At 35.0% G+C, this 14,254-nt stretch overlaps 3 protein-coding genes across 3 annotated transcripts; all 3 read right to left on the bottom strand.

The window, feature by feature from the left end:
- Window positions 1-80: 80 nt before the first annotated feature.
- LOC103324214 (1-aminocyclopropane-1-carboxylate oxidase homolog 1-like) lies at window positions 81-2,102 on the bottom strand. The gene is made up of 3 exons (XM_008226253.2): window positions 1,690-2,102; window positions 831-1,158; window positions 81-697 (listed from the first exon to the last, which is right to left on the bottom strand). Exons 1-3 carry the CDS (start codon window positions 2,085-2,087, stop codon window positions 449-451), a joined length of 975 nt encoding a protein of 324 aa, XP_008224475.2. The 5' UTR covers window positions 2,088-2,102; the 3' UTR covers window positions 81-448.
- Window positions 2,103-6,570: 4,468 nt separating this feature from the next.
- On the bottom strand, window positions 6,571-8,530 carry LOC103324119 (1-aminocyclopropane-1-carboxylate oxidase homolog 1-like). Its single transcript, XM_008226155.2, has 3 exons — window positions 7,952-8,530; window positions 7,214-7,541; window positions 6,571-7,092 (listed from the first exon to the last, which is right to left on the bottom strand). Exons 1-3 carry the CDS (start codon window positions 8,350-8,352, stop codon window positions 6,844-6,846), a joined length of 978 nt encoding a protein of 325 aa, XP_008224377.2. The 5' UTR covers window positions 8,353-8,530; the 3' UTR covers window positions 6,571-6,843.
- Window positions 8,531-12,005: 3,475 nt separating this feature from the next.
- LOC103324120 (1-aminocyclopropane-1-carboxylate oxidase homolog 1-like) lies at window positions 12,006-13,944 on the bottom strand. Its single transcript, XM_008226156.2, has 3 exons — window positions 13,332-13,944; window positions 12,523-12,844; window positions 12,006-12,360 (listed from the first exon to the last, which is right to left on the bottom strand). Exons 1-3 carry the CDS (start codon window positions 13,889-13,891, stop codon window positions 12,106-12,108), a joined length of 1,137 nt encoding a protein of 378 aa, XP_008224378.2. The 5' UTR covers window positions 13,892-13,944; the 3' UTR covers window positions 12,006-12,105.
- Between the last annotated feature and the right edge of the window lie 310 nt (window positions 13,945-14,254).

Raw genomic sequence — 14,254 nt, 5'->3', positions numbered from 1 at the left:
AGGCCATACTCTTTGTTTCCCTATTAACCAAACCAAACCATCGCACACTACAAGAAAGTTGTACTATATGTGGCATCAACTTCATAAATATCTTTTCTCTTTTCCAAAGTACTTTTATTAGAAGAGCATACACGTAATAAGAACTGACTCAAACAGACAGTTTGAGACCGCAAGAGAGAAACACAAGCTGCTGTGAAAATCAGAGAGGACGAACACCAACAATACAAACTCGTCACCAAGCAACAACAAAACTAGACCACAAATAAGACACCCAAATAAATGGGCCCAACGTAGAAAGTAAAATGACACTAAAAACTCCAAGCCGTATGATGAGAGGCACAGGCTGCAGCCAACGGAGTCGACGGCACCAACGACAACGATGACAGAGAAACTAACAGAGCAACAAACAATAGTAGCCAAAACCGAAAAGCAAAGCCCTTTTGTCCCTTCATAGCTTGAAATGTTCTAATGCAGAGTTCCCTTTTACCAGTTCTGAGAGGTAGTGCTTCAGATAATCTTTAACATTAGTTTCCCGATAGATTTGGGGATTTTCTTCTGATAACAACTCCTTGATTGGTCCATAAGCTTTTGGATTTTCTCCATGTGGTCTGAAAAAGGTTGGCACAGAAACTCTTGGGCCTACACTCTGCGAGATAACTCTGTGGTTAACACTAATAAACTTGTCATTTGAGATGAGCTGCACAAAAACAACACATAATTATCAGTTTATTAAAACTTCATTCATACAGAATCTTTGTTATTATTTGGTATTAGTACGTAGATTTCATACAATGAATTTTTTTGCTATCTAATTGTAATAATGAACTTGCCTGCAGAAGGTCTCCAACGTTGACGACAAGAGCTCCACGGATGGGGAGAACATCAATCCATTGATCCTCATACAAAACTTGGAGGCCACCAACTTGATCTTGTAAAAGTACGGTGATGAAGCTGCCATCAGTATGCTTGCCGGTGCCCATAGTCAATTTTGTTTCAGGACATGGTGGATAGTAGTGACCCATAATAGAAAGCCCCTCAACAGAGTCCATGTACGCGTCCTTAAGTTGGTTTGGCTTAAGCCCAAGAGCCTCAGAAAGCAACTCAAACAAAGTAAATCCCAAATCCTTCACTAGCTTTGAGTACTCATTCACTATATCTCTGCAACTCGAAGTCATCAAGTTCACTCATCAAATTCATTTACAGAATGATGAAAATAATGGTAAAACACTAAAAGGTGCAAATTATAAACTAACCATGCTGGGGAAGTCATGTACAGATTTTAGTTTATACATAAAAGAGGATCAACTTCCATGAAGTTATGTATTATAAAAAAATTATTTTTCACAAGACATCTATTATCTTGCATGTAGAGACTGGGTAGACTATGTAAATCAGAACCATGGATTACATATCCATCTCTAAATAATATGGGATGCCAAACGTAAATGTTTTGACGAACAAATGTAAAACCCGTCTTGTGATGTTACCAATATACCCTATCACAATAAATATATATTATGAATATTGTACCAGGTACAAAGTCCTCATTCATTCATTCATTCATGTTATAATATATGGTAACACCATGTTACCATGTTACCACCACAAAGAAAATTTCTCCAACCCTAAATGCATGGTTAGACTAGAGTGCATTATAATATTACATATATAAAAGTTTGCCCTGCATACCTGCACACTGAGGGTAATTCGTCTGCTGGTTTGGTTGGATCAGGAGCCATATAGCACACAAATGAATCCCTCGAGTTTCCTTGTGAAGATTTGAAAAAGCGATTATTGGACATATACTGCTCCTTGTTCCCAGAATCGTTTGAGTTTAAACCCAACTGTTTCTTAAGCTCATTCTCCTTCTCATGGAACTCACGTATCCCATCCACCATCCTCTCCAAAACTTCAACAGGAATTCCGTTTTGAACTTGAAAGAAACCCCAGTTCTCACATGCATCTCGAATTTTCTCGACAACTTCAGTTCGTAAAACTGAGTTGCTATCGATGCTCTTAAGATCAATGGTTGGGATACTGAGAGCACCACTTCCCAGCCTCTCATCTGCTCTTGTTGCGGCCACCATTTTTTTTTTTTTGGGGGTTTTGGATCAAACAATGTACGTGATTAACAAATAGACTAGCTAATTAGAAAGTACAAAAGCAGTAAGAGGAGGGGTATAAGGAGATATTACTAAGGCAGTTTATAGGAGGAGGAGCTAATTAGTGCTTTGTCCTACAATGTCTAGCAACATATTTATAGGCTGCATGCACATGAATTCCAAATCCAAAAAGTCATTCATCCACCAATTTTTAAACTTCTAACAAAAGCCAAAGTTGGAATTCAATGCCTGTAATGACACAACATGTATTTTTATTTTTTATTTGTTACAACTCATGCCCTATGACCAGGATTCTCCTTTCTTTTCAACCTTTCTTTTATTCCTCGTATAACAGCATTCAGTTTGCTCCGCGATGACAACGTAACTATATCAGTTTTGAAAAGTTCCCATATCAAGCATGATATTTTTTCGTGATTCTTTTAGAATAATTTAGTGTACGCGTATAGGTTTGACATAATACCTATATATATATACATAATGTGTATAGGTAAGGTACGTTACCTAATGTACCTAGATTGTGTATAGGTAAGGTATGTTTAAAAAAAATGAAGACAAAGACCCACCCATCCTACGAATTTCGCAAGTTTCATAATATACGTAGAGTTGTATGCACCTTAAAAACATGTATTTAAATAAAATTCTGACAAATAATCACGTAGTTAAATTTGCCTATACACCAATGAGTATATCCCAAAACACCTAATTTTGATTAAAGATGAAAATATAACTGAAATTATTATTACAAAAAAAATTGACAGTAATGAGCATTACATTGGGAAAATTGCAAACAATCTGTTGAAAAAAAAAAGGTCAGCACAACAAATTAGACAATAAAAACATAATTCAAATTTAGAATAAAAAAAGGAAAGCACGTCATTGGACCAAAGCTTATTTACTTCAATTATTTATATTTTAGTCCCTATTTCGAATAGTAATTTGGTTGAAGTTCTAGAAAGCAAGGGTTAATCAATTCATATTTCAGAAATTAACTGCCTACCCCAGTAGTATCTGGTACAATAATATATAATATTTGATATAAAGGAAGATTCTAGTGCTAAGTCATGCCTTGAAGATCAATGGTTGGGAGACTTAATTGGGCACCAGTTCCCTCCCTCTCATCTACTCGTATTGTGGCCAACATTTTTTTTTTTGGTTGGATCAAACAACATACGTACGTGATTAACAAGTAGAGTTATATATATAGATGTCCACACGCTATTATTGTGCGGAACTCATTATAAAAAGGGAAGAAAAAAAAGAAGCGTAATAAAAAATACATAGCGCTCACACGATAATAACATCTAAACATCCATATAGAAAAATTTCTGTATATATATAATATAGGCTGCACAAGAATTCCAAATGAGAAAAAGAAAGATAAAAAGGACATAGATCTCTTCTTGTGCAGCCAAAAATAATTTTATTTATCACGAAAAAGACTGGCTGCATATAATAATCATATATAGCCGACCCTATTTACTCCAATTGTTTATACTTCAGGCAGGAATTTGATTGAAGATCTAGAAAGCAACACCTTATAATCAATTCATATTCAGAAAGTGATTGTTCTGTAGTATCTATTGAAGAATATAAGTTACGTACATTCTCATATTAGAAAATTAACTAAATACAATATAATATAAAATGAATAATTTTATTATTAATAATATCACTGAGGTCTTTTATAATAATATCGGTGTTGCTAATAGTGGGCTGTTGACCATCTCTCTGAAATTTAATACTATTGGCCAAATACTATATTATATGTATTTGAAGAATTATTGGTTATAATAATAATAATATCGACCAAACAAAACCAACAACCAAATATCAATACTAGGTATACTTGGTACCAACAATCTTTTCCCTGCTTATAAATTTATTCACTTGTAACATGTCGCAATTGCAATTTCAGCTAGTGAACAGAAAGCTTGACCATCCAATTAGAAGGTGCCAGCATCAGTTCGCTATATGTTCTAAAGTCAAAACGTTTTCCCCCATCCGACAGCCAATTTTTACTTCCAGAAAAGTAAAGTAATTTATTACTTTGTGACCAAGAAAATTTTGTTCTACATGCCACTACTCAAACTTTATGACTCTTCCTTCAAATTTAATATACAAGCTTAATTGGACTATAAGAAAAATTACATACGCTTAGTTATTTGTCGGAGATGAATTTTCTTTAAACGGACTTTCAAATAAGATCCCAGAAAATTATTTCCGAGTTATTCTTTTGGTATGTTGTTAGTCTCTTGGAATGTTCTATTTGTGCGTGCAGTGTGAACAAATTCTTCTTTTTATTAGGCGGAGAAAATCAGGAGCAAAATGAACGGTAAAGCCAATGGGGTCTAGTCGAGTGGAAAAGAGCATGATCTTGTAGACAAGAGGTCTCAGGTTTCAACCCTATGGCATTTTAGTTAGGTGTGCATGTGTGTGAGGAACCTCATCTCCTTCAGTTTAGACTATCACCTAAATAAAACATATTAATGGGTGGAGAAAATCAGGAGAAAAATGAACGGTAAAGCCAATGGGGTCTTGTCGAGTGGAAAAGAGCCTGATCTTGTAAACCAGAGGACTCAGGTTCGAATCCCATGAATTTTAGTTATGTGTGTGTTTGTGTGTGAGAACTTCATCCCCATGATTTTCTTTGTCATGATCTGCTTGATTTGTATCTAATACATGCCACCTCATTAAAATTTAATCCAATTAATTTAATCTTGAGACATCATCCTTAAAATAAAAACTAAATTTACTCTTAATTAAAAATGAAAACAAATGCCCTAACTAGAGTGACAGAAAACGTCTTCTAACAGTTCTTCTTTTTGTTTTGTTTTTTTCTTCTTCCTTTCTCTACTCTGTTGCTCCTGATAGGGGGAAGATAAGGGATCAATAGATTTTGTGGGGAGATGTGCAGAGAAAGGAGGGGAAAAAAAGACGAAGAAGAAATGCTAGAGGACATTAAGTTTTTTGTTACTCCAATTAGCTTTTTTTTTCTTTTTTCAATTGGATTTTTAGTTTAGAATAATGTGTCCGGTTTAATATCCTTAGATTAAATTTTAATGAAGTGGCGTGTGGAGAATAGAAGTCAAGCCGATCATGGTAGGAAAAAGCATAGCAAAGGATTCAAATCCTTATGTTAACTACCTTCAAAATAAATTCAAGTGTCGTAGTCTACCTAACAAAAGGGAATTCCATGTGTGAGTTTTATGCATATTACGTATACATTTTTTTTGTCTTCTTACTGTTAAGGCAACTCAATTTTATATTTATACTCATGCATTTTTTCTTCATTTTGACCTTTTGTTTAGGTAAATTTATCTATATTATGTGTATTACAAATTGGTGTGTATGTTTTTATGTTTTTTTATAGCCATTACAATAGTCTTAAATCAAGGATTATATAGAGCAAAATAGTCATGGAAATATAAGTATTAACTAATGCAAATTAGGTCTCGATTGAATAAGCGTAATACAAGGATTTTTGTCAACATTTTTAGCATGAAATGAGTCTATAATAAAATACCCAAAAATAAAAGAGAGGACCAAGTCCAACACACAAACTCGCCACCAAAAACTAACCACAAATAAGAGGCCTAAACAAATGGGCCCCACATAGAAAACAAAAGGAGGCTAAAGAAATCCTTGCTTTAGTCAGAGGCACAACCAGCAGCCAACAGAGTTGACGGCACCAACGACCACGATGACAGAAAACAGAGAAAAGAGTAAAGAGTAACAAATAATTCAATGCACCTGCGACAACGCTAAGCCCTTTTATTATTTGAAAATATCTAATGTATTATTGATAGATTTCATGTTTCAATGAAGAAATTTGGCTAAACATTTAATTTTAATTTAAAGAAGGTATTTATTTGGTTTGTTAGTCACTGTGCATTAGTCTTAATATATATATATATATATAATCTTTTTTTTTTTTGTAAATCTTTTTTATTATTTGGTATTGATAGATTTCATGCAATTTTGGCATCTAATTTTAATTTATATTTATTTGGTTGAGACTAACTCATGAAAATGAAATATGTTGTTATATGTAAATCGCAAAACTTGTTGTCATATGTGGGGTTGAAAAAATTGTAGTGTCGGATATATTTAAATTTATTTATGTTTTTTGATGTGTAATGGGCATCACACTATGATATTGTTCATAACCAACCTTAATTTTGCACGAACAACTAAGGTTTAAAATTTAAAACAACATCACTCATATGACAACCGATGCCTATAACTAGAAGTAGCATCAACATTATTGGTTTTTGTGATGTTATAAGTCAGAAAATATATCAGTGTAGTATAAAATGATGATGCTGTAAACCGTATTTAGCATCAGCGTAATATAAAATTATGTTGCTTGTTTAGGCATCGCGTTTGACCCGCATAAGAAACTTTAGCATCGGTCTACTCTTATTAGAAAACTGATGTCATCACACGCTACAAGAAAGTTGTACTATATATCTTCTTTGTTTCCAAAAGTACTTTTATTAGAAGAGCATACACGTCATAACAATAATTGACTCAGACAGACAAGTTGAGACCACAAATAAGACGACCAAACAAATGGGCCTAACATAAAAAGCAAAAGGACACTGAAAAATAAAAAACCTAGCCATAGGACCAGAGGCACAGCCTGCAGCCAACAGAGCCACGATGACACAGAAAATAACAAGGGTACCTAGAACCAAAAGCAAAGCGCTTTTATTATCCTTCATAGCTTGAAATTATCTAATGCGGAGTTCCCCTTTACCAGTTCTGAGAGGTAGTGCTTCAGATAATCTTTAACATTAGTTTCCCGATAGATTTGGGGATTTTCTTCTGATAACAACTCCTTGATTGGTCCATAAGCTTTTGGATTTTCTGCATGTGGTCTAAAAAAGGTTGGCACAGAAACTCTTGGGCCAACACTCTGCGCGATAACTCTGTGGTTAACACTAATAAACTTGTCATTTGAGATGAGCTGCACAAAAACAACACATAAGTTTATTAAAACTTCATATATATAATCTTTTTTATTATTTGGTATTGATAGATTTCATGCAATGAAAAATTTGGCTATCTAATTGTAATAATGAACTTGCCTGCAGAAGGTCTCCAACGTTGACGACAAGAGCTCCACGGATGGGGCGAACATCAATCCATTGATCCTCATACAAAACTTGGAGGCCACCCACTTGATCTTGTAAAAGTACGGTGATGAAGCAGCCATCAGTGTGCTTGCCGGTGCCCATAGTCAATTTTGTTTCAGGACATGGTGGATAGTAGTGACCCATAATAGAAAGCCCCTCAACAGAGTCCATGTACGCGTCCTTAAGTTGGTTTCGCTTAAGTCCAAGAGCCTCGGAAAGCAACTCAAACAAAGTAAATCCCAAATCCTTCACTAGCTTTGAGTACTCATTCACTATATCTCTGCAACTCGAAGTCATCAAGTTCACTCATCAATTTCATTTACCGAATGATGAAAGTAATGGTAAAACACTAAAAGGTGCAAATTATAAACTAACCATGCAGGGGAAGTCATGTACGTGTTTTAGTTTATGTATAAATGAGGATCAGCTTCCATGAAGTTATGTTTTATAAGGAAATTATTTTTCACAAGACATCTATTATCTTGCATGTAGAGACTGGGTAGACTATGTAACCACGGATTACATATCCATCTCTAAACAATATGGGATGCCAAACGTAAATTTTTTTTACGTACACACCATGTTACCACCACAAAGAAAATTTCTCCAACCCTAAATGCATGGTTAGACTAGAGTGTATTATAATATTACATATATAAAAATTTGTTTGATATGTAGCGCCATGCATACCTGCACACTGAGGGTAATTCGTCTGCTGGTTTGGTTGGATCAGGAGCCATATAGCACACAAACGAATCCCTCGAGTTTCCTTGTGAAGATTTGAAAAAGCGATTGTTGGACATAAACTGCTCCTTGCTCCCAGAATCCGTTGAGTTTGAACTCAACTGTTTCTTAAGCTCATTCTCCTTCTCATGGAACTCACGTATCCCATCCACCATCCTCTCCAAAACTTCAACAGGAATTCCGTTTTGAACTTGAAAGAAACCCCAGTTCTCACATGCATCTCGAATTTTCTCGACAACTTCAGTTCGTAAAACTGAGTTGCTATCGATGCCCTTAAGATCAATGGTTGGGATACTGAGTTTGGCACCACTTCCCAGCCTCTCATCTGCTCTGGTTACCGCCACCATTTTTCTCTCTTTTTTTTTCTTTTTTTTTTTTTGGGATCAAAACAATGTACGTGATTAACAAATAGACTCTTAAGTATAAAACCTTAAAAGCCCTTCGCTAATTAGAAAGTAGAAGCGGAAGAGGAGTATAAGGAGATATATAGGAGGATGATGGGGAACAAAGCTCAAGGAAGTTTGTAGGAGGAGCTAATTAGTGCTTTTGTCCAACAATGTGCAGCAGTATTTATAGGCTCCACAGGAATTCCCGAGAAGATAAGTCATATTCATCCCAAAGTCTGAATTCAATGCCAGGAATGATCAAACATGTATTATAAATTGTTTACAACTCATGCCTTTGAAATCCCTTACATTTAGCTATTCTTTAATCTCTAATAATGGGCATTCAGTTTGATCAGCGATGACAACATTTTCTGACCCCCAAAAATTTTTGTAAATTTACCACATTAACTAAGCAATATATTTTTTGTAATTGTTTAGACTAGTTTAATTAGTGTACCGATAAGTTTGACAAATTTACCTAAATTGTATACGTAAATCATTTACGTATAGTTTTTTTTTTAGGAAGAGACAGACCCATCCATCCTACGAATTTCAACAATTTGTAAGTATACTAATTTACTTGGATTGCATTGGTAAATTCCACCACCCCCGCCGCCGCCCCAAAAAAAGGGGATTGTATAAGTAAATTATTTACCCATATAGTGAGTAAATGTACCTATATATGTTTTTTTAAGAATAATGTACCTATATTTTTATGTAAATTAAGTTACCAAGATTTGCAAAAAATAATCTGTTAAACAAAGCCAGCACAACAAATTAGACAATAAAAAAGTAATAGGGATACTTAAAGAATTTGAAACACATAACATTATTTTATCATCTGGTTCTAGTCAACATCAAAACAAAGAATGAAAAAAAAAAAAAAAAAAAAAAAACGTAAGCCGGATAACATGCATCGCGCGCCCACACTCATTTACTTCAATTATTTATACTTCAATTATTTATATTTTTATAGTAAAATGGTTGAAGATCTAGAATGCAACTGTTAATCAATTCATAATTCAAATAATAACTGCCTAAGTAGTATCGGGTATATAATATTTAATATACAGGAAGATTATTATGTTCAGTCCTGGTCGTACTTACAGAAACTTGAATGGTTGCTTGAAACATCCACCTTAACGTGAAATTGCTTTAGGAAAACTCATGTCATACGCGTAGCGTAGGAATGTAACGATCCCCAAAACATATGAATGCACAAGCATAATGTAATAGAGAACAAACACAAAAGCTTTAACGGGTCTAGCTTAGTTGAAAATAGTATTTATTTGCATACCAGTAATTTTATGTTCAAAACCCTCATGGAGACACAAAAAAGCATACCCAAACTCTCAAGACGCCAGAAATTTTCTCTATCCAACGTGTCGACTCATAACAACAAGGGCAAGCCAAAGCGTATAAGCAGCTTGTTGACTCTTCTTGTATAGGACAATTGACATTTTACCATTTATGTCTTGACAAGAATTCTGCTGCTTTCCTTTTCTGTGAAATGTTATCAAAAGGAACCTATCGTGTGCGGACCAAACTCTTCCTTTGGCGTCGGAAATCTGGGGGCTGTACCTTTTGTCATATTTCATGGAAATAAACGTACCTGGATCATGAAAGATGATAAAATAAATAAAATAAAGAAGGGAAAAACTTTCGAAGACATTCAAACAATGCATGTGTCTCACAGACAATGGTGGAGCCACTCGGCCTCCACTACTTTTCTTTTTAAATTTATAAATTTCAAATTAAAAGAATAATGTTACTTTTACCACATTTATATATCACTTGGTGTAGCATTACTCTTGTTGGTAAAATCCAGATGTTTAATTATTCGTCATTCTCTATATCTTCAAACTTGTAGAATATAAAATTGTAGAGAAAAAATATATATAATATTAGGGTCGAAAACTTGACAAGAATTTATGTCATTCCTAGTCTCATTCTTCCTGGCATAATGATGGTAAGAAGAATGTCCTAAAAATAGAGTAATTTGAAATGTCAGCCATGATGATCACGAATTTGAACACTCCAAGCATAAAAAAAAAAATAGCCCTATCCAATAAAACCTTTTCTGATTGAGGGACTAAATGAAAGAGCCGACTTCTGCAAATTGTTTAGACGATATGCATGAGATAAATACACGTATTAGAAGAATTATTGGTTATAATAATAATATCGACCAAACAAAACCAGCCTGGTACCAAGAAATCTTTTCCCCAGCAATATATTTTCAAACAATCTTATAAAATTATTCATTTATAACATGTGGCAATTGCAATTTCAGCCAGTGACCAGTAACTTTGACCATCAATTCAATTAGAAGGTGCCACTGTGCCAGCAGCCAATTTGTTACTACATGCCACTACTCAAACTTTATGACTTTTCCTTCAGATTAAATGCCAACAAGCTTAGATATTGGACTATAAGAAAACCCGACAGTAAGTTATTGTCAGAGGTGAATTTTCTCTTTGAACCAACTTTCTTTTTATTAGGTAGAGAAAATGGCGATTAATTTTTAATCATATTAGTTGCATAACTTTTTATTATTTATTTTTTACAAGACGATATTCTAAATTACTCTAATGTACAAGGAGATGAATCAAATTCAGGTGCAAAAGAATGTGCACACTACCTTAACCAACTAACCTAACTCACATCTGTTGTTGGTTACATAACATTATTTTTTTTATCCATTTAAAATGAAATGCTTAGTTAAAAAATTTATAAGTATGTTATTACCTATAAAAGGTTATTATGACTTGTATTTCAACCTGCAAATCATATATTTTTTACATTTCAGCTTTCAGAAGATTGTAATGGTATTAGTACTTGCCACATCCTAGGGGTGGAGGTGGCGGGGAGTGTGGATGAGATTATCTAACATACAGGCTCTGTTTGGTGGACCAGACTGAGTTGATTAAGGATTGGACTTTGAGTATTGGATTGGGCTGGACTCCTATGAGTTGTTTGGTATGCCACTAAAGCTGCACTAGACTGGGCTCAATTTTGAGAAACCCAACCTCGAACCTTATTTTTAAGCATCTCTTTCGTTTTCAACTCCGCATTGATTTTTAAAGGGAACCCATCTTCACTTTTTCTCATAGAAGCTTCAAGCTTGTGAAATTTGGTCGCGAAGAAAGTGTCTCTGATGGGTTTGCTTAGGTTGACGTTGTGATTCAGGGCCTCTATTGCCTCTGCCTTTGATCGAAGGCTCTGGTGGGATTGGTGAAGGACTCGAGTTCGGTGCAAAGATTAAGTGAAATTTATGTGTTGGGCAAATTTGGGTTTTTGGGCGTGTCTTCGAAACCCATGATTCCACTTGGGTTTACAAAAACCATTGTCTGATGGATTAGTATTTGGAATAGTCTCAACCAGTCCTAAGCGCATTTTAGACTTATCAAACAACATACATGACTATAATCTATTTTAATTGAAAAAGTCTCATCTAGTTCGGCCCATCTAATATGGTCATATTATATTATTTTACACGACCAAAATATATATTATGTTACATTATTTCAATTAAAAAAGTTTATTTATCAAGTGAACAATAGTTCTTGAAATGTGATTGTAATGCGCTTTTATTAATGTAATTGATGCGACTATTAAATTATAAAAAATTAAAATAAATAATAATAATAAGTGAACAGTCACAGTTTTAGTGACAAATATGACTTAATAGTTAGCAACTCCATAACATCAACTTCACAACTTGAAATGTTCTAATGCGGAGGTCCCTTTTAGACCTCCTGAGAGGTAATGCTTCATATAATCTCTAACATCAGTTTCTCGGTAAATTTGGGGAACATCTTCTGATAGCAATTCCTTGATTGGTCCGTAAACTTTTGAATTCCCTGTCAGAACGTATGGCCTGAAAAAACTTGCCACAGAAACTCTTGGACCTGCATTCTTTACTATAACTCTATGATCCACGCTAATAAACTTGTCATTTGTGATTAGCTGCACAAAAGCAACAGAAGATTTTAAGTTTGTTAAAAGACGTTTAGTGTAGTTCAAGTAGTTAAAGAGTATTTACTCCTGCACTCTGAGGTCTTAGGCTTGATTTCTTCCTCTCCAATACCGCTTGTAAGTTGTATAAAAATATATTTGAAAAAAACATACCTGCATAAGGTCTCCAATGTTGACAACTAGAGATCCTTGCTTGGGAGGAACATTAACCCATTGATTCTCATGTAACACTTGGAGACCGCCCACTTGGTCTTGTAAAAGTATGGTGATGAAGGAGCCATCAGTGTGCTTGCTAGTGCCCATAGTCAATTCTGGTTCAGGGCATGCTGGGTAGTAGTGGCCGAGATGAAGAAGCGCCTCACCGCAATTCATGTCCTCAAGTTGGTTTGGGTTAAGCCCAAGAGCCTCGGAAAGCAGCTCAAACAAAGTAGACCCCAAATCCATCACTTGCTTTGAGTACTCATTCACTAATTCTCTGCATCCCCAAGTCATCAGAGCGCTCATGAATTTCATTTATCAAGTTATGAAAGCATGCCTTTGTAAAAGACTACAAATGCACATAATTAACCCTGCAGGTAAAATTTTGTATGATTTTTTTATTTTATGAGAAAACTGTGGTCATGCTACATTCTCCCATATTCATAACTTTCTTGATTCATAACTTCATTTCTAATAAGTAAACATGATCTCAATATTGTGGGCAATATGCTCGATGAAATGCCTAAGAAGACCAAGGTAGACAAGAAGTTGTATTTTCCCGCCCGTGTGGAAAAATTCATGAGTTTTCCACTAAATAGATAGAATAATGAACATCCCTCATATCCAAGAGATCATACCCCAAGAGATCACCCCTCATATTATATGAGAGTTAAATTTGTAGCATGTTCTATTTAGACGCATGATGATCAATTAAAGCAGATATGGAAAAAGTAAAGGTCTTCTTAAACTAGTGCCATGCTTACCTGCACACGGATGGCAATTCTTCTTGTTTGGGTGGATCAGGAGCCACATAACACACAAACGTATCCCTCCAGTTAGCTTCAGAAGATTGGTACAAATGATAGTTGGACATATAATACACCTTCTTCCCAAAGTCCCTCGAATAGAACTCTTTTTTAACCTCACTGTCCTGCTCATGGAATCTGCGTATGCCATCGATCATCTGATCCAAAATATCAACAGGAACTCCATGATTCACCACCTGAAAGAAACCCCATTTCTCACTTGCATGTCGAACTTTCTCTACGACACGGGCATGTGAAACTGCGTCGTTTTGGATGCCTCTGAGATCAATGATTGGAACACTGAACTGGACATCATCACTTTGCAGCTTCTTTTCGTCGAAGCTTGGTCGTGATGAAGAGTAGAAAATACTTGGGATTTTTGTGAGACCTGTATCGAGCAGTCCCTTGACACCAGCTTTTGCAGCATCAAATGCTTTTAACTCACTCATGCGGTCACTGTTTGCCTCGAGTTCATGATCGTCTTCTGCAAACATTTTCTTAATTTGGTTTAGGATCATAAAAGGTGGTTGAGGATCAAACAGAATATAGAGAAAAAGCAGAAGATTGCGTAGCCTTTAAGATGATAAGAAGATGGATCCAACTCTAAGGATAAGAAGTGGTCCCAAGGCAGCTGATATCAAAGGATAATGCTTTTGTTGAAATTATGTTAATGTCCTTGTTGTAATAGTGTAGATAAGTTTCTGTCAAAAAGGTCTTGAAACATTTTGGACAGAAACTTGTCTTAATTTTAGTTGTATTAATTCTGCTTTATTTTGTAAGGATGAAGCCACATACTCACTTGGCTTTCCTAGTTTTGGCTTAGTGGTATAATCAGTCTTTACTTGTCATATTTAGCATTCTAAGACAGTAGAGAAAGTGTG

Source organism: Prunus mume, linkage group LG2, assembly GCF_029339155.1.
Source record: "Prunus mume cultivar Tortuosa linkage group LG2, ASM2933915v1, whole genome shotgun sequence".
NCBI lineage: Eukaryota > Viridiplantae > Streptophyta > Magnoliopsida > Rosales > Rosaceae > Prunus > Prunus mume.
This window is presented reverse-complemented; position numbering and strand designations above follow the sequence as displayed.